General features: G+C 44.9%; 1 protein-coding gene across 11 annotated transcripts in view; it reads left to right on the top strand.

The window, feature by feature from the left end:
• ADPRH (ADP-ribosylarginine hydrolase) overlaps nt 1-27991 on the top strand; it is a 108524-nt gene that overhangs the window by 63472 nt on the left and 17061 nt on the right. For all 11 annotated transcript variants that reach the window (XM_069225719.1, XM_069225721.1, XM_069225723.1 and 8 more), the window contains 2 exons: nt 8226-8568; nt 19332-19692. In XM_069225719.1, the coding sequence (XP_069081820.1) occupies nt 8226-8568; nt 19332-19692 (704 nt within the window). The remainder of the gene's footprint in view (nt 1-8225; nt 8569-19331; nt 19693-27991) is intronic.

The raw sequence follows: 27991 nt of genomic DNA, 5'->3' as shown, positions 1-27991 counted from the left end.
GAAAGTTGTAGGCCTCTGCTTCAAGACCAGCCTCTGTAGTGTAGTCACTACCCTTCCACAGTGATTATCTCTGCCCAAAAGAATCATTGTCACTCAGTCTTCCTCACTACCATGAAGAAAGGCCTCTCGTATTGCTGCCACTGAGTCATGTGTTTGGCTGCTCATACAGTTAGAGGTTGAATGAGGAAGCACAACGTTGAGTCTTGGCACATCTGGTATTCTTGAAAATGAATTTCACCAAAAAGTCTAAAAGCCAGCATGCAGCATTTGAGCAAAGAGCCAAATGACAAGGTCAGTATCAAGCAGGTGCACAACTAGACTTAAGCCTCGAGGCTAATAGGTAATCCAATGGAGGCAGGGCTAACATTTTAAACAATGGGGTGGAGCTATCACTAGAGCCAATACAAAAAGACAGTGGTAAACCGTGCATTTTACACATATTGGACAAACCATATGCACAACAAACATGTTTCATTGATTTTGCCAATGTTTATATACAACTGACAGCTGTTTAAAAAGGGAATGAGTAATTTGACAGCTAAAAACAGCTTCTACAGATTTCAGTGTACAGCACATTAAAATCTATTTTAACAGTTATTTCAAGACTATGGCCTTTTGCCAATTTTTTGAAAATGTATTCTGTGAAATGACAGTGAGGTCATTAAATATTTGTAAGTCTGTCTTCTGAAATATGCCCCTGCCTGAATGTTGACCAAAGGAAGGTTTTCAGTCTGCTCATTGCGAGGTTGTAACATGCATGTCTGAGGCTGAACAAGTACAGGTCTCCGAAAATTGACCTTAGTGGGTTAATGCACCTGATTGCAGGATGTGTGATTTTAAAATCACAGGTTTGATTCTTAATGCATCGTCTATTTCCCAGGTCAGTTGCCAGTATTACTACCTGTGTACCAATCCATCAGGAACCTGCACAACCCTCAATCAAAATAAAATAGTTACTGTTAGACTCCCACATTGAGCAGTTCTCATATGAGATGAGTACACCCTTGCAGGAAGCCATCAGGCCTAGAGAATTGCCATAAAGGTAGTTTCTTTGAAAACCTGTGCAAAGAGCTTCAAAACACATAGAATATTTGGGTGATGGGAAATGTCTTGCACAGAGGTCACTCCAACACAAACAGAAATTATTACTTTTAATAGCATATATTATAATAACAAAAACATGCCTTCATTTCTGTTCTAGAGCCCTCAGTACATAATGTGTCAAAGCTACTAAAATATTAATGTTGTTTTTAAATCCAGCAAGAGCAATATGCATTATAAAATGTAACATTTGTTATTATTTACTCCAAAATGTATTTGCGAAGAATACCCATATTCCCTAATAGTTGTTCTTAAAAGTCTATACTAATTATAGCAATTAGCCTGACTTGACTAGAGAAAGGGACATCCTCTTACAGGGCGCAAGAAACACCAGGCAGATAACATGATTACCCCTTTGTCATTGTAACAGTGGTTCCAATTAGTCCCCACATGAGTGTCTTCATTGTGCAGTCCTTTTGCCTTGGTAACCACCTGCTGTACATAATATCAGACTTGTGTTGCATTTGATAGGCCCAGCATTAGTTTCACAGCAAGGTAAGGAACCTGAGCTTTTAGCTGCCAACATTCACTAGTTTTGAGGAGCCGAGACACAACAATGCAATGCCTACACTTGGAGAGTGCTGGTGTTCTGCTTCTACATCAACACTGTCCTGGTGAAAAAAAACGCACAAAGCATATGATAAAGAAAAAGCTACATCTATCTCACAAACCACTCTGAGAAACTGATAATCTATTTCTTCCGAAATTTCCTCCAGCTTTGCATTAGTGCCTTAGAGCACTCACTAAATTCATTTTAAACTTGTACATGCAAGATGTGAGTTGAGTTGTTACTTATAAAGGGCAATGAATGCTAACAACATAAGAAAAGGTATCGCAGTTATCAATAAAATGTTGACTATTAAGAGGCACCCTGAACATTGAATGGTCATCTGTTTTGAGCAGGCCGAGACAGAGTGCAACGCAAATAGAGGAAGCACCAAAAGAGAAGGAATTCTTCCGTCTCCCATCAACCTGCTGAACTTTTTTAAATTAGGGGACCGATAGCAGGAGAGATGATCTAAAATAAAGAGATCTCTTAGGCCTGGAAGCAGTCACATCAGCAGCATGGAGCCTGTTTCACAAGCTCTGTCGGCAGAGCACCTTATACTGGGTCCTTCTATAAACTGACAACCACTGCATCTTACGGCAAGCCTTAGGGAACCTATGAGGTTTGTTGACATTCATTACCTGTCATAATGTCATATTCTGAATGCTTGCATCTTGTAAATGGGTTACTCATGCAGATAGTGTAGCAGGCACTGGCAAAATTCAATCTAGAAATGATAGTAAAATTAACAACCCACATTTTCAAGTGACACAGAATAAAAAGCTTTTTCATCTAGATCCTCATTTGGAGGTGGCCAAACAACACAACTGCAACAACAGGATGAGGTAGGTGAAAATGCTATCATCGTTATCTTGCCTGACTGCATTACTGCATTCACTACAGCCACAGAGACTGTCAGTGCTTAAACCAGGCCTTAAACATATCTGCTAGCATCTAGTACCTGGCTCTCTTCAAGATGTTTAGGAAACCAGTGAGCCAGAACGTCTCACCATTTTTGGTGACTGGTGGCAAAAGAAAGATAAGTCTATGAGTAGCTTCTGCCCTGGGGTTCAAGTTTGACCTCTTTGAAAGGTGTTTAATGGCCCATTTATCCATCCATTGTGGACAGTGCCAGGTAAAACCAGGTGTTAGGGATGAAAATATAAGCAGGTGTAACAACTGAAGATAAAAATGTTAGAATCCTAACTTGACATCCATCATCTGAGCAGCTCAGCTTTCGGGGTGTAAATAAGGAGGAAACAAAACCCTCACTTCTTCCTTAATCATTGGGAGAGCTGTGAGAGGATTAACAAAAAAAGGCTAAGGCTTATAGTCGTACTGCGTGGGACAGGATGAAGCCAGATGCAGGGCAATACATTGATTACCGTTCTTGATCTCATAGAAAATAGAGGCCAAATTGTCTCAAAGTACATGGGGGGGAATAGTAATTTTGACAAAGGGCAGATTGGTGAGATTAGAGACTGCCCAAAAAAGAGGTCCTTAGGCAGAAAAAACAAATTTGAAATAAAAAGGTCTTAGTTGCAATGAAAGATAATATGTAATGCCTGCCTTCTTCCTTTCATTTATTTGGTGCTTGAAAAGTGTGTGTGTGTGAGCTCGTACGTATATGTTTGTGTTTTGGTAAATGTAAAGCTATATTTTTTATATACAAAGGTGGAGGGGTTGTAGCCCTGTTTCTCTAAACTACATTCAGCCTACTCTCTAAATAATGCTGTTTATCAGATAATGTTTGGTGTTTTCTTTAGCATTACTTACCACATCATGGCAATTTGAAGGCACCAAGAACTAAGGCATAAGTGGAAACTAAGGGCCTAATTTTGAAGTTGGCGTAGCATCACCATAACTCTGTTAGTTCAGTCCCCACCAATCTTGACATTCCCCTGCTCTGTTTAGATTGGGAGAAACATCCATGTTTACACCAGTAGAGCATGAGCTGGCCCGTTGGGTAGACCTCTGACCAGACATTCCATTTGCAAAGGGGCTGCCAAGGTATAGTCATGTTCATCCCACTGTATTGAAGGGAGTGCTACCATCACTCACTTACAAGTAAAATGTAGAGTGGCCCACACCCGCCTGAAGAAAACACCCTGTATGTCAAGCCATCTGGGTGCTTTAAAAACCGTATTCACTCAGCAAGCCTGCAGTGCTCTGGAAGGGTTACTGCGGTGATAGCTGCCCTCAAAGCACTGATGTCCTGGCAAAGCAGGGGGGGATCTCTAAATACAGCGGATGATCCTATGCCTGAGCGGCAGTGGCCGTGACTTATTCCCCTTGCCAGATATACTGACTGTCCACCAGGCTCTAAATGTCCCTCTAAGCATGTTCTACAAGGTTATAGTAGGCAGGACATTTGGCACTTCAGGTAAGTCCGGTGGTCTTGGTGTATGGTCGGTATCTGCATTATCTTTTTAGCTATCCTCTATGATGTTATCATAGTGCAAGAGGAAAGACAGAGCTGATGACTGCATGAAAAAGGATACAATAGATAGGGTATTGTTACTACCACCGCCACGCACACACTTCCACACCCCAATCAACCCTCTACTCTTTATCAAATGTAGTTGTCAGGGCAAAGGCTGAGGTAGAGATTTATTAAAAGCTATGAAGGTGCAGTAGGTAGAAACATAGTCAAACTAGGTGGGCTTTTTGATCCTAAAGTGAGAGTAATGTATTGTAAGCCATATACTTGTATGTGGCACAAGGACAGATTTGGAAACTAAAGCCATGGTTCCAGGTGATGTAAAATTTGGGTTAATATATGCACACAGTACACTGCACACTGGATTTCCCATCATCCGGCTACAAAGGAAGTGACATCACTGGTTCCCTTCCTGCCAAAAGTGTATTTAAAAGACGAAGCCAAGCAAGGAAACTTCATTTCCCATCATCCGTCTGCACGGCAAGTGACACAGATGCATTTCTAGTCATCCATTCACACAGAAAATTACATTGCGTCCTGCCTTCTTCCTAAACCACTCAACTCTTCAGGCCATCCTGAGCTAAGTGTAGATGCAGACAAGGGCCTTGCTTGGGCCTGTTGGGAACAGGAAGGACTTTGGGCCAGAACTCCTATTGCAGTAAAACTTGCAAGGTAAGATAATCATTTCCATCACCCCATACTGCCGAATCCTACAATCAAAGTCAGATGCAGATATCCCAGACAACCATGTAGCAGTTGCACAGCACGTAGACCCAAACTTGTACACATCCTACTACCACACACCCACAAACTACTGGACACATATTCAAAATCATTGTTATCTCACTCTGCAGTACTCCATGCACCAGACATTGCAGTTCTCATCCACCTTTCACAAGCTTGATGCCCTCTTCATCACAGAAACATAGTTCACAGCCTCACCGTCTTATATCTTAGACATCCCTTTCATTAGAGGCCTATCGTTTGGATTGTGCACACAAGAAGGGAGAAGGCCTTACTGCCATCTATATATTGTGGTCCTGAACCCTAGGCAAGTAACTAACGCTCAATTCTGTAGAGCTGCTTTCATGCCATTTTGCACTCTGCAACTTAGACCACCACCTCCCGTCTCATCTACAAGCCTTGTGGGCAGAACAAGGACTTCATAGAATAATTCTAAGAACTCCTCATCATCTCGTTCATCCAACATACCCATACCACCCTCTTGGGTGACTTCAACATCCCAGACAACACAAGCCCAAAAAATACCTCAGACACCCTCTTTAACCTCATGGATACACTTAGCATGGTACAAATTGTCACAAAACCAACACACTCAAAAGGCAACACCTTTTTCCTTGTCTTCTCAACATCACCGTCATCTAGTGCAATCTACCCCTACCCATGGACTGGAACCGTCACTTTGCCTTCTAGCTTCCTCATCAAGGTCCTACCAACAAAGCAAGGTCAACCCAGAAGATATCACCACCTCTTAAGATCCTTCAAAAACATCTCCTTGACAGCCTACTGATTGAACCCATCTCTCAGACTGTCAATTCCACACATGAAACGGAGACCTTTCTAAATAACTTCACCACTTCTTTGGAAGGGTATGTGAACAAGCACGCCCCAATTACAACAAACAAGTGCAAGCCAAAGCCTTCTGCTTCTTGTTGCTCTAAAGAACTTCCTGACCATAAACTATCCATCCGCAGACAGGAAAGAAAATAGAAGAAAAAAATAACTCCTGGGGACCTCTTGATACTGAAGTTCCTCTGCTCAACACGCAGATAGCGCATCACATTAGCCAAAGCAAAATACGATCCCAGCACCATCAATGAAGTTGCCAACAGCACAATACTCTTTAAGACAATGAAGCTCTGCATCAACCTCTCCTTCATTGAAATTATACAGAATATCCAACTGCACATCAATGACACAAACACTAATACACTTCTTACACCCACCCCTTTCTGTAGAATCCTGCAGAGGCCAGTCCTCAAAGTCCTATCTGTCCCAGATATTGCAGATAAACTTAACTTCCACAAAAGCTACTACTTATGAAGATGATGACTTACAATTGTCCTTCACCAAAGCTTTCTATGCTCCAGACTCCTAAAGAAAGTACACTATATCCTACCAACCCATCAACTACCTTTCCACCATACCATTCATTGCCAAGATCATTGAAAACATAGTTTGTGTTCAACTTTAATACAGCATCAGTGATAATCACCTCCTGCAAAACTACTATTCTGGCTTCAGCTCACGCTCCAGCATGGAGACTGCTACCTTAGAAACCTACGACTATGCTTTCTTCACCACAGATGAAGATGACTGCTGCTTCCTGCTATTGCTGCACCTTTTATCTACCTTCAATATAGTTGGACATCACACCCTCATATACACCCTGGCGTCTTGAATAGGATTCATCATAAATATCCTCCACTAAATTTCCAGTCAACACAAGTTTATTCACAAGGGCAGCTCCAGGACACAAACAATTCCCGTCACCTGTGGAGTCCATTTGGATTCCATACTGTCTAATTTCATTTTGAAACTTTACAGCTTGCTGCTCTACCCACAGATAACAGCATCAAGATTCACCAGTATTATGATACACAACTCTACTTGAAAGTCTGTGCATGAGACATTCAGCCCCTCAAACGGACCTGATTTCATTCAGACCTGGTTGTCCAGCATGTACCTGAAGCTCAACCCAACGGAGATAGATTTCCTATTATTCACCACGGAAAACAAACATGACATAGTACAAACCTGTCTTGACGGCTTCAAACCGTACCTTTCAGTGATGTTTTGATGTCACTTTCTGTTCAGGTAGGTGATAAGGAATGCAGTAGTGTCACTTCCTGTGCGGATGGATGATGGGTAATGATGTCTTCTTGGATCGCCCTCCTGCTTTAAACTGAGTTTTGGTGGTAAATCAGTGCTGTCACTTTCTGTGCAGATGGATGATGGGAAATGGAGTGGTGTCACCACCTGTGTAGATAGATCATGGAAAATTAAGTTCCCTTGCTTGTCCTCTAGCTTGATTTATTCCTTTAAGACAGTTTGGGTGGTAAATCAGCTATGTCACGTTCTATTCAGATGGATAATGTGAAATGCAGTGGTGTTACTATGTAAAAGAATTATGGAAAATCACTAACTATTCACTCCAGCACTAAATTACTACCTGCCACCTTCAACAAACAGCTTATGTGTAGAAGATGAGACTCCAGATTTATTTCACATATTCATCATATGCCCATTGATGCCTATTGTTTGGCTGTATTTGCCAATGTCGTGTCCAGCTCAAATTTAATAATGACGATGTGAGAAGATTCAGCTGTATTTCCCTAGCAGTTTACTGCTCTTGAAAGAAAGCTTGGATTGGTTGCTCCCAATTATGATCACTGACGTCAGGAGTTAGTCAGTTGCTACATTTTATAGATTCTCAACCCCAGATAGGGGAAAAGTGGAAAAGAAATACATCTAATAAATGGTGTTTATTAATCCATGTGCTAGAGGATGAAGGTTTCCATAGCGAATAACATTTAAATATATTTAATCTCTGTAATGAGTTATCAGAATTTTATGCATTGTTTTGCTATATGGTTAGTCTTATCAATTTTGCTAAACATTTGTTCCTGTATTGGAAATTGCCAGCACAAAATAAACGGAAAAGAGAGAATAATTGTTCTACACTCCATCTGACTCAACTTTCACTCCACCTCCCATGTGGTAGGCCTGCACAGCAACGTACAAGAGTCAGTTTGTGGAGGCCGAGCCCTCTATCTGAGAAAACAACATGTAGAACCTGGTGGGTAGGGAACACATGAACTCTACAATAGTCTTTATAACTTTAGAATCTGAGAAAGATGTGTAAAGTCTTTAAGAGGAGAATTGTAATGTGAATGTTTTCAATATATGGGATAAGATAATGTAATTTGATTAACCAATATTGGCAAGACTAATATGTGTACCACTTAGACATATCAAAATTATGGCCACTTGTGGATTTTGTAAATGAATTATAACATCTAATTGTATTCCTCCCACCAATATGTCTGTGTAGGCAGTTTGAAGTTATAAATCTTCTGAATTACTAATCATTGTGAAATGTTCTCTTCTTTGCAGATTTTCCAAAGAATCTTTAATTCTCTAGGCATGTCTTCAGAACTAACTGACCGGTATGTGGCAGCTATGGTGCTCAGTGGAGCTGGTGATGCTTTGGGCTACAAAAATGGCAGTTGGGAGTTCTGCAGAAGTGGCATGAAGATCCATACAGAACTGGCTAATCTGGGTGGGCTGGAGAGCATTGATGTGAAAAGTTGGAAAGTTAGCGATGATACAGTCATGCACTTGGCGACTGCTGAGGCACTGGTTGAAGCAGGGAAGGACTTCAAGATACCCAAGCTCTATTCTCTCATTGCAAAGAAATACCAAGACTGTATGGAGGACATGGATGGCAGAGCTCCTGGTAATATGACTTTTTCATCAATTACTACTGTACTCTTCTCTGCTCCACCTCTGAAGCCAATGATATGTGAAAGACCTATTCTGTGGCATGTATTTGCTTCTGCTGGAGAAACTGTAGTTCCCCTTGTCTGGTGAGGAGAGTAGTTTGGAGGACAGGAACAGGTAAGTACATTTACAGCAGCTACACAAAGCGGTGGGCCATTCTATGAAATCTATTGAAGTGCTGTAAATCACGTCTCAAGTTAGCCTCTCTTCGACAGAGTTCTCAATATGGTTTTCCATCTTCTGTGCCAGGGAACAGATACCTCGACCACAGTGTCAGTGCCAAATTACCGGTGACTTGCCTCTTCTATGTCACCCAACAGTGGAGAGTCGCTGAGAAAAACAAGTTGTCCAGAGGTTAAGTTATTGACTGCAGAGGCTTTTTGTTATGCAAGACGATGAATTGATAAACGTTTGGGCCTTCAACATTTGCCGTAGGTCAGGGAATTCCGTTTGGATGGAAAGGTAGCCCTGTTGGCTGAATCCATAAGTCCCCTTATTCTGTTTCATGTAGACAACAAATGTCCACCCACAACAGGACCATGAAGGATGCATCTAGGCCAGATTTTCAGAATTGCTATTAGCTTTTGAAATTGAGATTCATTATATGCAAGTGTACAACAAATCTGACAGGTTAGAGAGAAAACCTCAAAATCTTTAAAAAGCCTCATGCATCAAAGTCTGCCATGTTGGCCGTGTCCACCTGCAGTCCATCAGAGACATGAAGGTCAGCCAGTCATAGAGAACATAATGGAAAATTATCATGAGATGCAGTGAATATGTGAAATAAATTTCTACTACTTCAGTGACTTAATTTATAATATGTCACTCAATGTACTTTCAGCATATGGAAGAGAGTCATACATATTTTGCATAAGATTAACACTTTTATAATCAAGAGCGTTCAGCTACAAGAGAGTTCTGTTTTTACTGCTAACAAAAAAAAGTGCAAATGAAACACAGTCAGACTCATTTTCCTGCTTACAAGCAAGAAAATTGTGCTTGTTGGTTTTCAAACACAATCCTCTTTAGGGGCTGAATTGCAGATCCAAGATAGGTTTTTCTTTATAAAGCTTAAAGAGCATTTGCTCACCACTACCCTGGCTGTGCATGGCGTGTGGTTGGCAATAGCACCTTTTTCTCTTGGCTCCAAGAATATCAGCTCTACAAAACCCTATTGTGTTTGTTTTATGAGATTATAATGTTACTTTCCCTATACGAATCTGCACCGCATACATGGTTCACATGACAGCAGTCTTCTTTATTCACTAATGGTATTGTCACAAGGGTGGGGATGAGGGCTTGAATGGTTCTGAGTTCATTTTTAAAAACAATGGACAGATTTAAGAGCCCGTAGCTCCTTCTTGGGCCACATTAGCATTATTGCTTTATGCTAATATGGCCCAAGAGGCCCAAATCGTCACATCAAATTTACAAAGTGACACAATGCATGCATTGCGCAACTTTGTAACCCCTTTGTACTACCTTATGTCTGCGCCAGGCATAACGTATGCAAAGGGGCATTCCCCAGTTAGGTGGCCCGAAAAAATGTCGCAAACAAATCTAAGAGATTGGGTGGGTGGGCTTACTGGAGCCTTGGTTGTTCCTCCCTCCCTGAACAGGGCTCTGAGATGCAGTGAATGCGCACCGTACTGTGAAAGCACAATTTACTTGAAAGAAAATAAACAGTCAACACCAGGACGTGGTATGCACATTAGAAGGCAAAATTTATTTTCTCAGCTGTAGCGTGAACCCACAGTACCCGACTGTCAAGAGTTCCACCACACTGGGGTAGTGCTGTGCTTTGTGTAAATTAAAACACATTGAAATACATGGTATTGGCATCTGCAAGGTCACTTTATCAGGAGCTTTAAAGCAGTAATTGAAACAGTTATGGGTCTTTGCATTAATTCTTTTGCTTGTAGCAGACCAAGGCCTCCCAGCAATCTTTATAGTCAGTGATCATGGGATAGAAAATTACAAGTTTCTGCCTAACAAACAGATTGGAAAACAACCAGTAAACTGATTGATAACGGTCAGTCTCAAGAAGTTAAAACAACACTTCACTACTACTTTCACCACATTTTAAGCACTAGTTCTTCAATCGAATGTCTTGACAACACATCCATTGCTTACAACTAATTTATTTTCTTACTTTTCAAGTTTCAAGGCCCCAATCATACTTTCCTCAGACAAGACAAGGCAGCCTTTCCATTCCCCCTCTTCATTCTTTAGTCAAAGACTGAAAACCTTTCTCTTGAGTGAGAACAACCCAACCCACATCCAGCATCTGCATTATATCAGTTTGCAAGGATGAGTGGAACTCACAAGTTTTCTTGCTGGCAAGGTTTCCATTTAAAGAAACATTTTAAACAAGAACAGCTTCTATAAGATATAAAATGGAAGATCATTTCAAAATGATTGAACAACTGTATTTTTTATGCTTTGACAAGCCCGCCCTTTAAACCCTTGTTCAACCATAAATTCTATGAGGTAGTCAATTTGTATTCTGCCCAGTTCTTCTATGGCAGCATCTTGCATTGTCATTGCAATAGTCGTAGATAGTTTTACAAGCCTCAGCTAAGCCTTCTCACTTTCATTGCAGTGTATTATTAGTCCTCTACTGTTAACAATATACGGAAGGAAAAACAGTTTGTGCTCAGTGGCTGAAGGAAGCTCTCCCCAAATTGTTTCAGTCATGTATAAAACTCTGTTTCATGCAATACTAGTACAAAATCATTGTGCTCGTAAACATGGACTTCATAATATATTAATGCATTTCTTGAGTCACAGGTAATCTTCTTTGTTTCTTCTATCAATACCATTGACAAATTTTCCTTCCCTCAGTGTTATTTTCTGCTATATACATTGCATAGAATGCTGATAAGTAAATTGAAGATGTCGACAAAAGAGTACATTTCCTTCACCATCACAGTGGCTTACAAAGGTTCCAGAACTTATCAGCTAGTGGTTTGAGGAGTAACTCCTGGAATTACCGCAACATTAGTTAAACCACCAAGGTGGACTTTTTAGCAGCTTTTACTCTGTTGTCTGTTATTTCATCAATATTCAAACGTGTGGCCAGTGTCCGTTTGTCATCTTCCTCAAATTCAACTATCATAATTTCTTCAGCAGTAAGTGTAGTCCAGGTATGTAACTGTCCATTGTAAGATTATAATTTTAGTTCTGGTATTGACTGAATTGGAGCTGCACTTCCTCCGGCTGCTTGTCCTACTCCTGGTGTCAGCCCAAAAATTATGTCCAGGTTTTTTAGTTGTTTCTCAAAGTCCTTTGTCATGTCAAGCTGTCTGGTGCTGTCTTGCCACTCAGGGGTTGTGGGTGTTGGTAAAATACTTCCTCTGTGGTTTTGCTGCAGCGCCCCCTTCAGGTGATGCACAGAAATCTGATTCCTGTTGTTGGTGCATTTTGACAGCAGTTCATGTTGCCAACAGGACTTAGGGGGTCATTCTGACCCCGGCCGGCGGCGGAAGCCGCCGGCCTGGCTGGGACCGCCAGAATACCGCTGCGCGGTCAAAAGACCGCTGCGGGTATTCTGGGTTTCCCGCTGGGCTGGCGGGTGACCGCCAGAAGGCCGCCCGCCAGCCCAGCGGGAAACACCCTTCCATGAGGATGCCGGCTCCGAATGGAGCCGGCGGAGTGGAAGGTGTGCGACGGGTGCAGTTGCACCCGTCGCGATTTTCAGTGTCTGCATGGCAGACACTGAAAATCTGTGTGGGGCCCTGTTACGGGGGCCCCTGCAGTGCCCATGCCATTGGCAGGGGTCCCCAGGGGCCCCACGACACCCCATACCGCCATTCTGTTCCTGGCGGCCAAAACCGCCAGGAACAGGATGGCGGTATGGAGGTCGGAATCCCCATGGCGGCGCAACAAGCTGCGCCGCCATGGAGGATTCCCCAGGGCAGCGGGAAACCGGCGGTACACCGCCGGTTTTCCGTTTCTGACCGCGGCTGTACCGCCGCGGTCAGAATGCCCATGGGAGCACCGCCAGCCTGTTGGCGGTGCTCCCGCGGTCGTTGGCCCTGGCGGATTTTACCGCCAGGGTCAGAATGACCCCCTTAATGTTGTACCTTCCACCTGACTGGAGACAGTTGGGTCTGTGGAAGCAGTACCTGCTACCTTGCAAAGGCTCTGGCAAGGCCACCTTCACCTGCTGGTTAACAGATGCAAGACATTTAGGGGGTCATTCTGACCCTGGCGGCCGGCGGATTGCTGGCGGAAACACCGCCAACAGGCGGGCGGTGTCCCGCCAGCAAGTATGACCGTGGTGCAAAAGCCACGGCCATACCGCCGGCCCCTCCATTTTCCCGCCAGGTTTCCGCCTGGCGGGCATAATCCCCAGGGCAGCGGTGCAAGCACCGCTGCCCTGGGGATTATGAGTCCCCGACCGCCAGCCTTTCCATGGCGGTAGACACCGCCATGGAAAGGCTGGCGGTAAGGGGACGCACGGGGCCCCTGCACTGCCCAAGCACTTAGCATGGGCAGTGCAGGGGCACCCAGGCGTAGCCCCGTCGCGCATTTCACTGCCCGAATTTCGGGCAGTGAAATGCGCGATGGGTGCTACTGCACCCGCTGCACATCAACATTGCCGCCGGCTCGATTATGAGCCGGCGGCAATGTTGATGTGCCATTTCCGCTGGGCCAGCGGACGGTAATGCTGTTACCGTCCGCTGGCCCAGCGGAAAGGTCGGAATAGGGAGGCATGAATACCGCCGGCAATGGCGGTATTCTGTCTCCCCCGGCCTCGGCGGTCTTGAAAAAAGACCGCCGAGGTCGGAATGACCACCCTAGTCATGGAAAGAAAAAATCTCTCAGTTTGTTTGACATGGCAGCTGTCATTGGTCTGTCAGCAACTACTCCGTGGGACACAATTTAGTTTTTCAATCAGCAAGTCGCCCATTCATCTTTATGATTTAGCTCATATTTTGCAATTTTAATTCTTTGAACGCGTCATTCTTCCTTTCCACCGCACTTACATGCTGTAGTTGATGTGCACAGTGGAATCTGTGGCTCACCCCTAGAACTTTACACACAATACAACTCTGACATACCTCTAATGCATAGTTTTCAAATGTTTTTGTTAACTCAAAACATGTTCACTAAATAATCCCTTCCAATGAGTGCCAATCCGTGCGATGTTACTGTCATTGGCTAAAGATACCTATCTGGCAACATATACCATGTTCCTGTTTCATCCATTCAAATATGTGCCAGTCACAGACCATTATCTTTGTTCCTCCTTAGTAGCATTCTTCTGTATTTCTCATATACTTCCCAATGTTATATCTACAGTCATTTATTCTGTAGGTACCTAGAAACCAGGTAAAAGTTGAATTTCCCTCACCAAAATAAAAAGTATCTCAATATGTATACTCTGTCCCGCAGTGCAGAGGTTGAATGGATGAAATAAAATGGTTTTCCTTTCTAACAAAATCTTTCATGTGCCATAACAAAACATTAACTTGACTATAAGTTGCAAAAGTTAACATTATATACAGTGTAATAATCGCTTTGCCTATTGTTTGCTCCCACTGATTAACCCTCAACATCAAATCATTACTCATTGTAATCGTTACTTCATCTTTAGTCTTTTCTGCAGGTAATATTAAGACTGTACTTGCAAGTTTCCCAGTAGAGAAAGTAAATCGCAACACATATTATTTATGTGCTGATAAGGATGCTGTTGGCAAAATTGTACTGTTGACTTTAGTGAATGAGATATTATATCTACTTACATTTTGTGACTTTCTCCCTCTGGAGATGGTAAAACGCTTGCACAATCATATTCTTCAATTATTTTAAAAATAATGCCATTATTATTTTCTGTTATTTGATAAGCCAGTTAGATTCACAAAACAGTAAACTATTACAAATTTTTGGAGTTAAAAAAAAGAAAGTAACTAGGTTATCCTGAACCACCTAATTTTAGAAGCACCTTTCTCCCTAAAGATATAATCGCAGCAAAAGTAGAAGCATGTGATAAAGTCTCCCCAAAACGCAAAAGTGTATTCCATTAACGTGCAGAACCGTTTCACTTCAGTACATCCCATTCCATCAGTGCACTAAGAAGCACTCTATTTATAACATTGATCCCTAAACATTTGTTCTTTTCCCCCACCCTGACAACAATGGCAGATAGTGAACCAAGATGGCAGTCAGTGGTGAAGTGAACTCTCTGGACTGTGTTACCATTATACATGACAAACATAATAGTTTGTTATAACAAGCCCGGGTCATGCACCTACGTCCTCATATATGTATAAAAATGAAAGAAGAGGGAAAGTGGAATCAAACAATTGCTCAGGATCAAGCACCCTGTCAAAAAGGGGAAGCTGGGACCAATGCCAAGTTCCGTGGGTTCGCATTGTGTAACTTAGCTACTAAATGTATATGCCGCGCTCCCAATACTGGCACCACCCTTCTGGCAGCCATTGCTCCAACCACCACCCTGCTGGTATCAGACCTTCCCTCAGTCATGTCACAGATCATATCACAATTACATCTAATTAAAACACAATTTAGTGACAGGTATAAATGGAAATAATAAAATGTTACATTTAATTTTGTAAAGCTGAAGCATGAAACGTTTTCTTTTTTTTTTACATGTACTCAGAATTAGGAAGCATACTCTTGGCATTTTCAAGAAATTGTGATCTGATAAAATGGAAAGCTAGCTAAACTGGCTGTTGTACATTTCTGTCTCTTAAATACCCCATTTGTTGTTCTTTTCTTTTTTACTATAGAAGATGTTAGGGAAAATAAAATGCATAGCATGTCAATTCACAGTCAAGTGAAGTAAAGAACTATAAAAAGTATTTCTTCAACACAACCCAGTTACATTAACCCTGCAATGGAAACAACATAATGTTTATTAGTATGCTGGACCTGCAGGTTATATGCCAGTCCAAGTCTTTTACCTTGTTGATGAATTGAGAAATATAAATATGCTCTTGGTGCACATTGTTACAATCATTCCAGTGCTTTACATGCACGAACATGAGTACATCTATTCATAACATAATCCCCCTTTAGCATCATCAAAATAGTGTATCCTGCATACCTATCTGCCCTTCATCTGCATCTCCATTTTGTGAGGGCAGTCATTACTGTCAAAGTGTTGCTGTTCACCTTCAACATGAGGTAGTAGTGTGACCAGCACTAAGTGTCACAGAGAAATATTTGCATAATCACCCTGCTGCTGGATGAGCACCACAGAAGCACACCTGGCGCACTCATGGACAAAGGTGGAAGTCTTTAGAGTAAATATGCAGCCTCAAAGCAAGAGGTTAGCAGAGAGCTTGCCAGATGACAAGGAAGTCCACTTGTCCAAGGCAGTTACTCAGGTGTGTTTTGTGGATAAGGGTCAATAATGGCTTCGCACATAGTGAAAAAATTGTATTCCTGTGGCAGTAGTAATCAGCCATTCCTGAAAGTGTGCATAACTGTTTCAGTATGCTTAGGTGTCACAACCAAAATTTATTTTATGCGCTCTATGTCAAATTGTCTCCACCCTTTCGAGAAAAGGTGCCCGCCTGGCAGCTAAGAAATTCAGTACATTTACAAGATCTGTGGTGCAGTTTTCTTAGTACTGCTAGCCAATAACAATCATTTATGTTGTGCATCAGTGTCACACCTAAATTAATGTGTAAGAGTATCAAATTCTCCTTTCAATACAAAACTGTCAATATACCCCTAAGGACCCTCCGTGAAACAATAATAATTGCATAGCTGATCTGAACATTAATCCTAATTCACATTCATTTCGCGTATCGGAGATATATTTCAGCTTGACTTCACCTTCTGCATTCCGATTAATATATCATTTTCCCTGTCCCTCTGCTAACTGTTCTTGCTGTTACAGCAAATGTACTGGTTTAAATCCTGCATGGGTGTGATGTAGGTGAACAGTGCAGTAATGCCTGTTCCAGTAATTCGCCCCTACCTGTGCTTTCTACTGGAGGCACTACTGACTTAGGCCCTCATTCTGACCTTGGCGGGCGGCGGAGGCCGCCCGCCAAAGTCCCGCCGTCAGGTTACCGTTCCGCGGTCGAAAGACCGCGGCGGTAATTCTGACTTTCCCGCTGGGCTGGCGGGCGGTCGCCTTCAGACCGCCAGCCAGCCCAGCGGGAAAGAGGCTTCCACGATGAAGCCGGCTCGGAATCGAGCCGGCGGAGTGGGAGCTGTGCGACGGGTGCAGTTGCACCCGTCGCGTATTTCACTGTCTGCGCAGCAGACAGTGAAATACATGTAGGGGCCCTCTTACGGGGGCCCCTGCAATGCCCATGCCAGTGGCATGGGCACTGCAGGGGCCCCCAGGGGCCCCGCGACCCCCCCTACCGCCATCCGGATCTCGGCGGTCCGACCGCCGGGATCTGGATGGCGGTAGGGGGGGTCGGAATCCCCGCGGCGGTGCAGCAAGCTGCGCCGCCGCGGAGGATTCAATGGGGCGGCGGTACACTGGCGGGACCCCGCCAGTGGTGCCGGTCCGACCGCGGCTTTACCGCCGCGGTCGGAATCCCCATTGGAGCACCGCCGGCCTGTCGGCGGTGCTCCCGCGGTCCTCCGCCCTGGCGGTCAAAGACCGCCAGGGTCAGAATGACCACCTTAGTCTCATGTCCTTTTTGCACAAAATATCTTTCTACTGACAATTCCTGCTCTCGATAGGCTGCGTCATTTACCTCTTCCATCATATTCCCTTTCATATTTCCTTACTTTCCAAAAGTGTCCATTGACTCCCTCCACTGTCTCCCCTTTGCATATTCCTTCCATGCATGAAGTGCTTCCCACTATAATAACTTCACCTTCTTCCCTTTCTTATCACATTCTCTCAAACAATCTTCTAAATAATCTATTCTACTTTCCCCAAATGACCCCCATTTGACCATTGTCTTTGTGGGTCTTTGTGTGTGATGTAAACCAAATTGTCTAAAAACATAGTCATATGGTAACCCTTCTTTTTGACCACATACCATGCTGGCATGTCAGGCTCTGGTGGTAGTAGAGTTTTATCAAATCTCATGTTTTTGTTACAACACTTAAACATATAAAACATTTCACAAAGAGAACCCATTGCAATATGATAGCAACCCACATCAGACGGGGAGACTCTAGCCTTCCATCTTCTTTATGAAGTCAGTTTAAACCTACAACAATCAAAGGGGAACCAAGTTCCCCTTTATACACCAGGGACCCTGTCCTGGTGTCTTCCTTCACTGATGATGACAGCATGTGACTACATGGTGTAATCAGCTCTTCTTTGGAAACAGCTGATGGAATCTTGTGCCTTGGGTTGATCCTGGGGAATACCTTTGTCTGGGCTGCTGGAAACTAGTCCAGTTAAGCTGGTGCACTTCCAAGACATCTGGAATCCCCGAAGCCCTCTACAGCGGCTCTCAGTGACTAGAATTCCAGTCAGTGTATTCAAGTCATGGCACCATCATGTGAAAGCACAATTTATCTGAAAAAAAATAAACAGTTAAAACACGGACGTGGTACGCAAAATAGAAGGCAAAATGTATTTGCCCAGCTGCAGCATGAACTCTCAGTACACGACTGCCAAGAGTTCCGCATGAGTTGGGTGGTGTTGTGCTTTATATAGATGAAATCCCACACTGAAATACATAGTACTAGCATCTGCAAGGTCACTTTATTAGGAGCTTCAAAGCAACAGTTTCAGCAGTTATGCGTCTTGGCAGGAATTCTGTTGCTTGTGGCAGACCCAAGGCCTCCCTGCATTCTTTACAGTCTGTGATCATGGAATAGTAAGTTACACGTTTCTCACTAATGAACAGATTGGAAAACAACCAGTAAGGTGATAGATAAGGGTCAGCCTCAAGAAGTTCAAACGATACTTCACTCCTACTTTCAACACATTTTAAGTACTAGTTCCGTAACTGAATGTCTTGGCATAACATCCATCACTTACAACAAATTAATTTTCGTACATTTCAAGTTTCAAGGCCCCAATCGTAATTTCCTTAGACAAGGCAGCCTTTCTGCGCCCCCTTTCCATTCCTTAATCAAAGACTGGAAACCTTTCTCTCAAGTGAGCACAACCCAACCCACACCCAGCACCTATATTATCTCAGTTTGCAAGGACGAGTAGAACTTGCAAGTTTTCTTGCCGACAAGCTTTCTATTTAAACACTCATTTTAACAGGAACTACTTTTATAAGGTATAAAATGGAAGATCGTTTCAAAATAGTTGAACGACAGTTCACATATTTTTAATGCTTTGACAGCACCCATCATCATAGACCTTTCAGTGTGTCCCCAAAGGCCATTGTGCTAATAACGGTTGCATAGAACCACCTCCACTCAAAATGTCTCTGGCTCTAATTTTGCATCCGTGCAGTGCCTCTAACAAAAAGAGCAGCAAAAGCTTCTAGGGCCCTTACATAGCTCTAAACCACCTCAGAAGTTCTGAAATGGTCACGAGCCAAGGGTGTGCTCCCAGAACTGTTTTATTAATATGGCTGCTTAGCAATAAATATTTATAACTTCATTATTGTGGACGCAAAAACTGGATTACAGAAGGAGGGATCTATGACAGTGCTTACATATGAATGATTCTTTGAATGTTCTTCATAAATATAAATTATGATTCAGGCAGTGTGGGATTGGGTAGTTGTTTCGAGCGGCACAACCATACACTGTAAAATAAAATCTTGATGTATGACCCCTGTCATTATATTTTGGTACCAGGTTCCACATGTGAAAGCAATGCTCTGCGCTTGAAGCCAGATGTCCCAGAGGGCTGGAAGATTCCATTTAACAGCCATGAAGGAGGGTGTGGGGCAGCAATGAGAGCTATGTGCATTGGTCTGCGATTCCCACGGCCCGAGCAGCAGGACCTCCTGATCCAAGTGAGCATAGAAAGTGGACGTATGACTCATCACCACCCTACTGGCTACTTGGGATCCCTGGCCTCTGCACTGTTCACCAGCTATGCTGTAAATGGCAAACCCCCTCAAGAATGGGGCAAGGGGTTGATGGATGTACTGCCCGTGGCTAAGAAGTATATCACAGACTCCAACCACTTTGTGTCAGAGAATCTGGAATCCTGGTAAGCAAAGGACCACAGTCCATTTCTTAGTCATTTGTGTGTTGTGCTGTTTGCTTCCTACAGATCCAACTTCCCCAAACAGCCACTTCCTTACAGTTAATCATGCCAAAAGAATTAGTGAAACGTTGTTTGATTGGAGGTGGCATATAAAAGTAATGTAACATTACTTTGGATAGTGGATGCCCCCGCTTACCTTGGAGCTCATTCATGGACTCCATGTATGGGTCACCGAGGTCGCAGTTGTGACCCTTTACTTGCTCCTCGTGACCCTTTACCCTAGACCCTGAGGCTTCTACGACAGCAACATAAACAAGAGAACTCAAATATGATTATTGTGCTAAAACGAAAAGGAGGCATTTCAAATGACTACTACTTCAGGCTGAGCTCACTGGAGCACTAAACTGGTACAGACTGTTTCAATTTGACCCTCAACCAATCCCAGCTGCCTCCTAGCAACCAATATTTGAGGCTTAAGGCCTTTATTACAGGGGCTCTGAAAGAGATACGTTCAGTTTCTTTCCTCTGTTGCTGCAATCATTTTAACTTCAGAGAAGAGGCGAGAAATCCTAAGATATGTAGGAGGTAAAGTATTACTTATTATCTTTCGTCTGATATGGACTGGACGTAGACCTGCAGTGGTGCCAAGTCCTGCAGATGAGGTCACTGGATGACTTTCTATTCCTGCCTGCTACCTAGCATGTATTGCTTCTGTTAAACTAGTTGCAGATTTAGAGAGGTGAGTGTCACTGCAACAACGTACCGGTTCGCAGCAGCTCTCATTGTGGTGTGTATTGAAAGAATACTATGATAAACTAAAATGAAATGCACCCGGGTTCTGGAGATCGCTGTCAAGCTTAAATTTAGAGCTCTCCATTACTGGACTAAAGAAACATGAATTTGCAATACTATAATTACATAGCACTTTATTTGACTTTAACACCCTCATTTATACTTGCTAGAACTGTGGGTATACACGGGAAATATAAAGAAAATATGTTCGGCCTTCACATTTTTCCTCATATTCTCGCATGACCACAGTGATTACTAAATGGCAGTAAAATGTGGAATAAAATGAGGTGAAAGAAATGTGCAGTGAAAGTGTAGTTCTTCACCCCACATTTTCTCTGCATATTTCCATCTCCTTTCTAGTAATGGAAGCTGGAACGTCCACCATGTACGCAAGAGACTGGGTATATAAACTTCCTGCTTTCGTCTGCTGGTATACAAAGAAAAATATGACATTAGCACAGCAGGTTCAGCGGCATGTAAGCGCTTGGGTAAGAGAAGCCTGCTGTCAGCAAGGAGCACAAGGGCTCTGTGCTGGAAGCACATTTGGTGGCACTAGGGCACGTGCTGTAAAGAGCCAAAGGCAGTCTGGTCCGAGCACGGGAACACTGCCGTTAGTGGTGCAACAGGTGCAGTGACATCAAAGCACAAACAAGTTGAAATGCCAGTAGCAGCCGGCAGAGGTCCCCTTACCAGTAATGCAACTGTTGTTATAGAATCACGTTACAGACAGATTGAAGATATAGCAGCTGCCTGCTTCTAGGACAACGCACCGGGGTTGCTCTGTCAGTAGTGTGACAGCCTGGAGGTCATTTAGTGACCCCTGTCTTGCTTATTGTGACTTATTACATTGCATTTGCATCCCCGAGCCTGAGAGGTGACAAGATCAGTGTCAATAACAAAAGGACAGCTTCAAGGATCCGCCCTCCTTGTTCTCTGCCCATTTTTGAATTACACTAATAAAGAATAATAGTTTATTATACCCTATTAGTGTAATAAAAAAAATGGAGCACCAGGTGCTGGAACGAGACGCCTTCGATTGCAGACGAGATGAGTTAAAAAATATATTTTTGAATGTATTTTATGTGCATGCATGCTTGCTAGAGTGTTTGTGTGAAAGACAGCATGAATGTGCGAGGTAATGTTTCGGTATCTGTGAGCATGTGTGAGTGAAATTGAGTGACAGTCACTTACCGGTAGTGAGTGAGAATGAGTGAGATTGGGTGTCAGTAAGTGGGTATGAGTTAGAAGTGAGGAAGAGTAAGAGTGTCTGTGAGTGATTGGATGAGTGAAAATGAATAAGAATGAGCAAGGGAGTGTTAGACTGTGAGTGTATGAGTGCAACTGTGGAAGAGAATGATGAACCAACTGAGTGGGAATAAGTGATAGTGCAACTGAGAATGAGTGAAAAACTTTGAGTGAGAGAACCCAAGCTGACTGAGCGCTTCAGTCCCATCTCCCTGCTCCCGTACCCGACCAACGTGATAGAGAAGACCATCAACAAACAACTCACAGTAACTGTGAAAGGGAATAATGAGCCAAAATGAGTGGGAATAAATGAGAGGGAAAGCAACTGAGTATGAGTGAGAAACTATGTGTGCGAGAACCCCAGTCAACTGAGGAACTTCTGTCCTTTCTCCCTGCTCCCCTACTCAGGAAAAGTGATAGAGCTATTAACAAGCGACTCATAACTCACATTGAACAACAACACCTATTTGACAACACTTAATCAGTATTCAGAAAAAAATGCAGCACCGAAACAGCACTTATCTGAACAGAGTTGAAGTTGCAGATTCCTTACCATAGAATTTCTCCCAGGTGTCAGACTGGATCTGTAGATTTTCTTAGAGCAGTACCCTTGTGCGCTGTTAGGTTGCATCGGTCATGCGTCGTAGTCACCATGATGACGTTCCGGTCATACTTAAGCGCTACCCTGGCGCACTGACGTCAGTTGTTTTCTTTCCGTGCCACACGCAGATCCGGAGAAGAGCAACCCTTGTCATTTTTTAACCGAATTCGGGCTTTTTGTCAGCTTTTTGGACTTTTTGGTGCATTGAGGGATGCCTCGTAAGACCGGCTTCAGGCCTTGCGACGCCTGTCACCACATGATGTCCGTGATGGACCAGCACTTGGCTTGTTTGTGGTGTCTGGAGCACGACCACAACCTGAAGTCATGCTCCAAGTGCTGGGCCATGAAGCCAAAGGCTTTTGGGGGGGATCCCTAAAGCTTATGGCGGCCCGGCGCTCGACTCCGTGTCGCTCCTGGTGTTGTTCGAGAGGAAGGTCTCAGAGGGGGTCATTACAACACTGGCGGATGGTGGTAAAGCGGCGGTAAGACCGCCAACAGGCTGGTGGTCTTTTTTTCAGTATTATGACCATGGCGGTTACCGCCATGGTCATCCGCCGCTTCTCCGTTCCGCCCGCTGGGCTGTAGGCCTGGGTCTCCAGCCTGGCGGGCGTCACAATACCGCTGCAGGTATTTTGACCCGGATTACCGCCGTGGATTTCCTGCGGTAGGAACCGCCATGAAATCCATGGCGGTAAGCACTGTCAGTGCCAGGGAATTCCTTCCCTGGCACTGATAGGGGTCTCCCCCACCACGACTCCCTCACCCAAAGGTGGCAGGGCCCCCCTCCCCACCCCGACCCCCAACATCACATAACTCACACACACCGACATACATGCCTACATCCACACACTCAGTCAGACACGCACACCCATATACAGACATACACGCACACATCCATACAGACATACACGCACTCATTCCCAAAACATGCAACACACCCGCAAGCATACACGCACTCACACACCCCCTCTACATGCACAGACGCACACCCCCATGCACCCACACAACACTCCCCCACCCCCCTCCCCTAACGGACGATTGACTTACCTGTTCCGTCGATCCTCTGGGAGGGGACGGGAGCCATGGGGGCTGCTCCGCCGACACCACATCGCCAACAGAACACCGCCATGGCGAATCACAGGACGTGATTCGCTGGGCGGTGTTCTTTTGGCGTGGAGGTGGAGCAACCTCCACTTCCCCGCCGCCTGCCAGTATGGCTGTTGGCGGCTCTCCGTCGGAAAAAGGACGGAGAGCAACCAACAGTCATAATACGCCGAGCGGCAAACCGCCACTACTGGCGGTCTTCCGCACGGCGGTCCCTCGGTGGTCTTGTAAATAGACCGCCGAGGTTGTAATGACCCCCCAAGACCGCTCATGGAATCATTACCACTCCTCCTTGTCCCATTCGAAATCGTTGGGACATTCGGGTCGGAGGGAGCATCTTTGCTACATTGTGGTCAGTAGGGCAGGTGAGGTCCTTGGACTTGAGCTTCCCACTGTGGCAGTCAGGACTAACCTCCTGACATAGGTGCTTTAGCCTGTGGCTTCTACTTCGAAGCCTCTACTTCCATTTGATTAAGCCCTCACTGATGTCCTTCTGGGTACTTGATCCAGACCCAGCATGTGGACGCGAAATCCCACGGACCCGTGGGACAGGGAACCAGAGGTCTGCTCAGTCCACCCCTGCCCCTGCAGCAGCCTCCAAGTCTTCCTAGTGCCCCCCCATCTCAGGCAAGTTGGAGGCAGGATTCGTCGTCACCTTCCCCACTGGGAATCCATCACGACGGACGGGTGGGTTTTGCAGGTCGTCCAAAGGGGCTACTCCCTCCCCTTCGAGACTGCCCTTCCGGCCATGCCTCCATCCTACGGCCGCTTACCGGAGGATCATCTGCCACTTCTCCACGAGGAAGTCGCAGCTCTCTTGGCCAAAGGAGCCATAGAGAGGGCTCCTGCGCCAAAGGTAGGATGTGGTTGTTGTTCCTGCTACTTTGTGGTTGCTTGAAAAGGACAAGGGCCTACGTCTTATCCTACACCTTCAGGCCCTCAATCTCTTCCTCAAAAAGGAGAAGTTCAAAATGCTCACTGTGGCTCAGGTCAAGTCTGCCTTGGACCCAGGAGACTGGATGGTAGCATTGGGCTTGTAGGACGCTTACTTACATATACCCGCCTTGCCTGTCCAAAGGCGATACTTGCGATTTGTGGTAGGTTGTGAGCACTTTCAATTTACTGTGCTCCCCTTTGGCCTTACAAGCACCTCTCAGGTGTTCACAAAACTGATGGCGGTGGTTGCAGCTCATCTTCTCAAGTTAAGGGGTTTCAGTCTTCACCTACCTCGACGACTGGCTGTTAAAGGCGAACACGTTCCAGAAAGTGGTCTCCCACATTCGCTGGGGTTCACTAAAAACATGCAGAAGTCATGCCTGGCTCCTTCTCAGATGCTCCCTTTCATCGGAGCTGACCTGGACACACTGCAGTTTCGGGCCTATCCTCCCGAAAAGCGAATCCAGGTTGTTCAGTCTATGATTCCGATGTTTCGACCTCTATCTTGGATTTCGGTGAGAATGACTCTGAGGCTGCTGGGCCTAATGGCCTCCTGCATCCTGATGGTAACACATGCCAGATGGATATGCGGGCTCTGCAACGGGACCTGAAGTTCCAATGGTCGCAGCATCAGGGTAATCTTTCCAGCATGGTCCAGATCTTGGAGGGAACTGCAAAAGATCTGCAGTGGAGGCTTTTGAATAGCGAGTGGGTCAGCAACAGATCCTCCTCCCTTCCCAAACCAGGTATCACAGTAGTGACAGATGCGTCATTCCTGGGATGGGGCGGCCACATGGGAGAGGCGGAGATCAGAGTTCTCTGGACTCTGGTGGAACTCGGACTCCACATCATTCTTTTAGAGCTCTGGGCGATCAGGCATGCATTGAAATCATTCCTTCCCTCTCTGAAAGGGACAGTGGTGCAGTTGTTCATGGACAATACTACCGCCATGTGGTACTGCAACAAGCAGGGAGGAGTGGGGTTGTGGGCCCTATGTCAAGAGGCTCTACGCCTCTGAACATGGCCGAAACATCAGGACGTCATCCTGGTGGTTCAACATCTTGCGGGCTCTCTGCCAGAGTAGACAAACACAGCCGTTGATACATAGTCAGTCACGAATGGGGTCTTCATCCAGAGGTGACACAAGGTCTCTTTCAGCAGTGGGGAGAGCCTTGGTTAGATCTGTTTGCCTCCACAGAGAACGCGCAGCCAACTGTTTTGCGCATTGGAGTTTCCAAAGCGGCATTCACTTGCAATGCTTTTCGTCTCGAGTGGAACTCAGGCCTCCTTTTCGCCTTCTCACCAGTACCACTTCTGCCCAGAGTTCTGAAGAAGATCAAGAACGACCGGGCCCAAGTAATCCTTGTGGCTTGAGGCTGGGCATGAAGAGTCTGGTATCCAGATCTACTGAGAATGGCTACATCCAATCAGACTGCCCCTTCGGGAGGATCTTCTGTCGAAGCAGCAGGGGACCGTTTTCCACCCGAACCTGTCCAATCTTCGCCTACATGTCTGGAGATTGAGCGGCAATAGTTGATAGCTTTCAACCTTCTGCCGGAAGTCTGTGATTTTATCTTGGCAGCTGGGTTTCCCTCGACCAAAACGGTATACGCCTGTTGTTGGCAAATATTTGTGGCATGTTGTACCAACAAGTCTGACTCCCTTTCTGCACCTCTCCCTGAGCGTCTCTTGTTTATCCTTTCTTTGGCCCAGCAGGGCTCTGCTTTGGCTACCCTTAAAGGTTATTTATCGGCTATCTCTGCCTTTCTTAGATTGCCAGACCAACCTTCCTTATTCAAATCTCCCATTGTTGGAAGGTTCCTTAAGGGACTTACCCATTTGTTTCCTTTGACCCCCCCGTTCATTATGCCCCAATGGGACTTGAACCTGGTCCTGACTTACCTCATCTATTGAGCCAATGGACAAGTGTCCCTTGTGGCTCTTAACCATCAAGACTGTTTTTCTTATTGTCATTACCTCTGCTCACAGAGTTGTGAACTTAGAGCTCTTTCTTCCAAGCCACCATTTTTGTCTGTCCACCCTGACACAGTAGTACTTTGTACAAGGGCCTCCTTCCTTCCTAAGGTTGTTTCCCCTTTTCATGTGGGCAAATTCATCACCTTGCCTACTTTTATTCAAACCTACATCCCTTTCCTGAAGAGGAGAGACTCCGCCGTCTTGATACAAAAAGAGCCTTGGTGTTCTAACTCAATCGTACTAAAGATTTCGCAGTGGCCGATCAACTCTTTGTTGGATATGTGGGTGCGAAGAAAGGGAAGGTGGTGCATAAGCTATGGGTATTCCTTTGCCTCAAAATGTGCTACGGTCTGACAAAGAAGCAACCCCCTGAAGGCTTGCATGCTGACTCAACCAGAGCAACTGCTGCTACCACAGCGTTAGCACACGAGGTTCCTGTCCTGGATATCTGCCAGGCTGCAACGTGGGCATCTCTGCACACATTCACAAAACATTACTCTCTAGACAGTGAGGTCTGCATAGACAGCTACTTTGGTCATTTGGTCCCGCAGGATTTTTTTTAGTATGATCTTGGTTCGCAGCCCACCAATTGGGATGGTATTGCTTGGGTATCTATTATAAGGTAAGGAATCTTCAACTAGAAGTCTCTATCAGATGAACAAGTTACTTTCCTTTGGTAATGATTTATCTGGTAGAGACATATTCTAGTCGCAGATTCCTTACCAACCCACCGATCCTCCCGACTTGTGAACTGATTTCTAGCGCCGGGTGGTGCTTAAGTACGACCGCTATTGTCATCACGTTGACCACAACACCTACGATGAACGCGGAGTTGCTTGATCCCATCTGACAAGTGTACTTCTCAAAGAAAAATCTCCAGATCCAGTCTGACGCCTGGGGGAAATTCTAAGGTAAGGAATCTGCAACCAGAATATATTTCTGCTAGATAAATCGCTACCGAAAGTAAGTAACTTGTTCATCACAGCCACAGATGACATTGGGCCATCCTGGACTGAGGAGAAACAGCAGTTCTCATTCTGCTGTACCTCTCAGCGGCATGTAGCATGGTCTCCCACAACACAATTATCAGAAGACTCAATGAGCTCGGTATCAAAGGACCTGCACTCAATTGGATCTGCTCCTTCCTCACGGGAAGGACCGAAAAAGTGAAACTGCCAGCTCTTTCACATCAGAGACCATGTGCCTGATCTGCGGAGCCACTCCCCCCTCCACTCCTCCACCCGGTATCATCTCTTGGCCCTACCATGTTCAGCGTCTACATGACTCCGCTGTCCAACATCATCCAATCCCAAGGCATCACCCTTATCTCCTACGCTGACAACATCCAACTCATCCTCTTCGTGATGGATATGGCAACCACCACAGGAGCCATCTTCACCAATTGCATGACCATAGTAGTAGAATGGATGAGAATCAACTGCTTGAAGCCCAAGTCCAACAAGACAGAAGTACTGGTCTTTGAAAACAGGACCTCTCTATGGGATGCCACCTGGTGGCCAGCAGAGCTTGGACCAACACCAACTCCCACTGACCACACCAGAAATCTGGGAATTATCCTGGAGGACAAGCTTAACATGACAGCACAAGTCAACACTTAGAGCACTGGCTGCTTCCACATTATACATA

Source organism: Pleurodeles waltl, chromosome 3_1, assembly GCF_031143425.1.
Source record: "Pleurodeles waltl isolate 20211129_DDA chromosome 3_1, aPleWal1.hap1.20221129, whole genome shotgun sequence".
NCBI classification, from domain to species: domain Eukaryota; kingdom Metazoa; phylum Chordata; class Amphibia; order Caudata; family Salamandridae; genus Pleurodeles; species Pleurodeles waltl.
The sequence above is the reverse complement of the archived record's forward strand: the minus strand, read 5'-3'. Positions and strand labels throughout refer to the sequence as shown.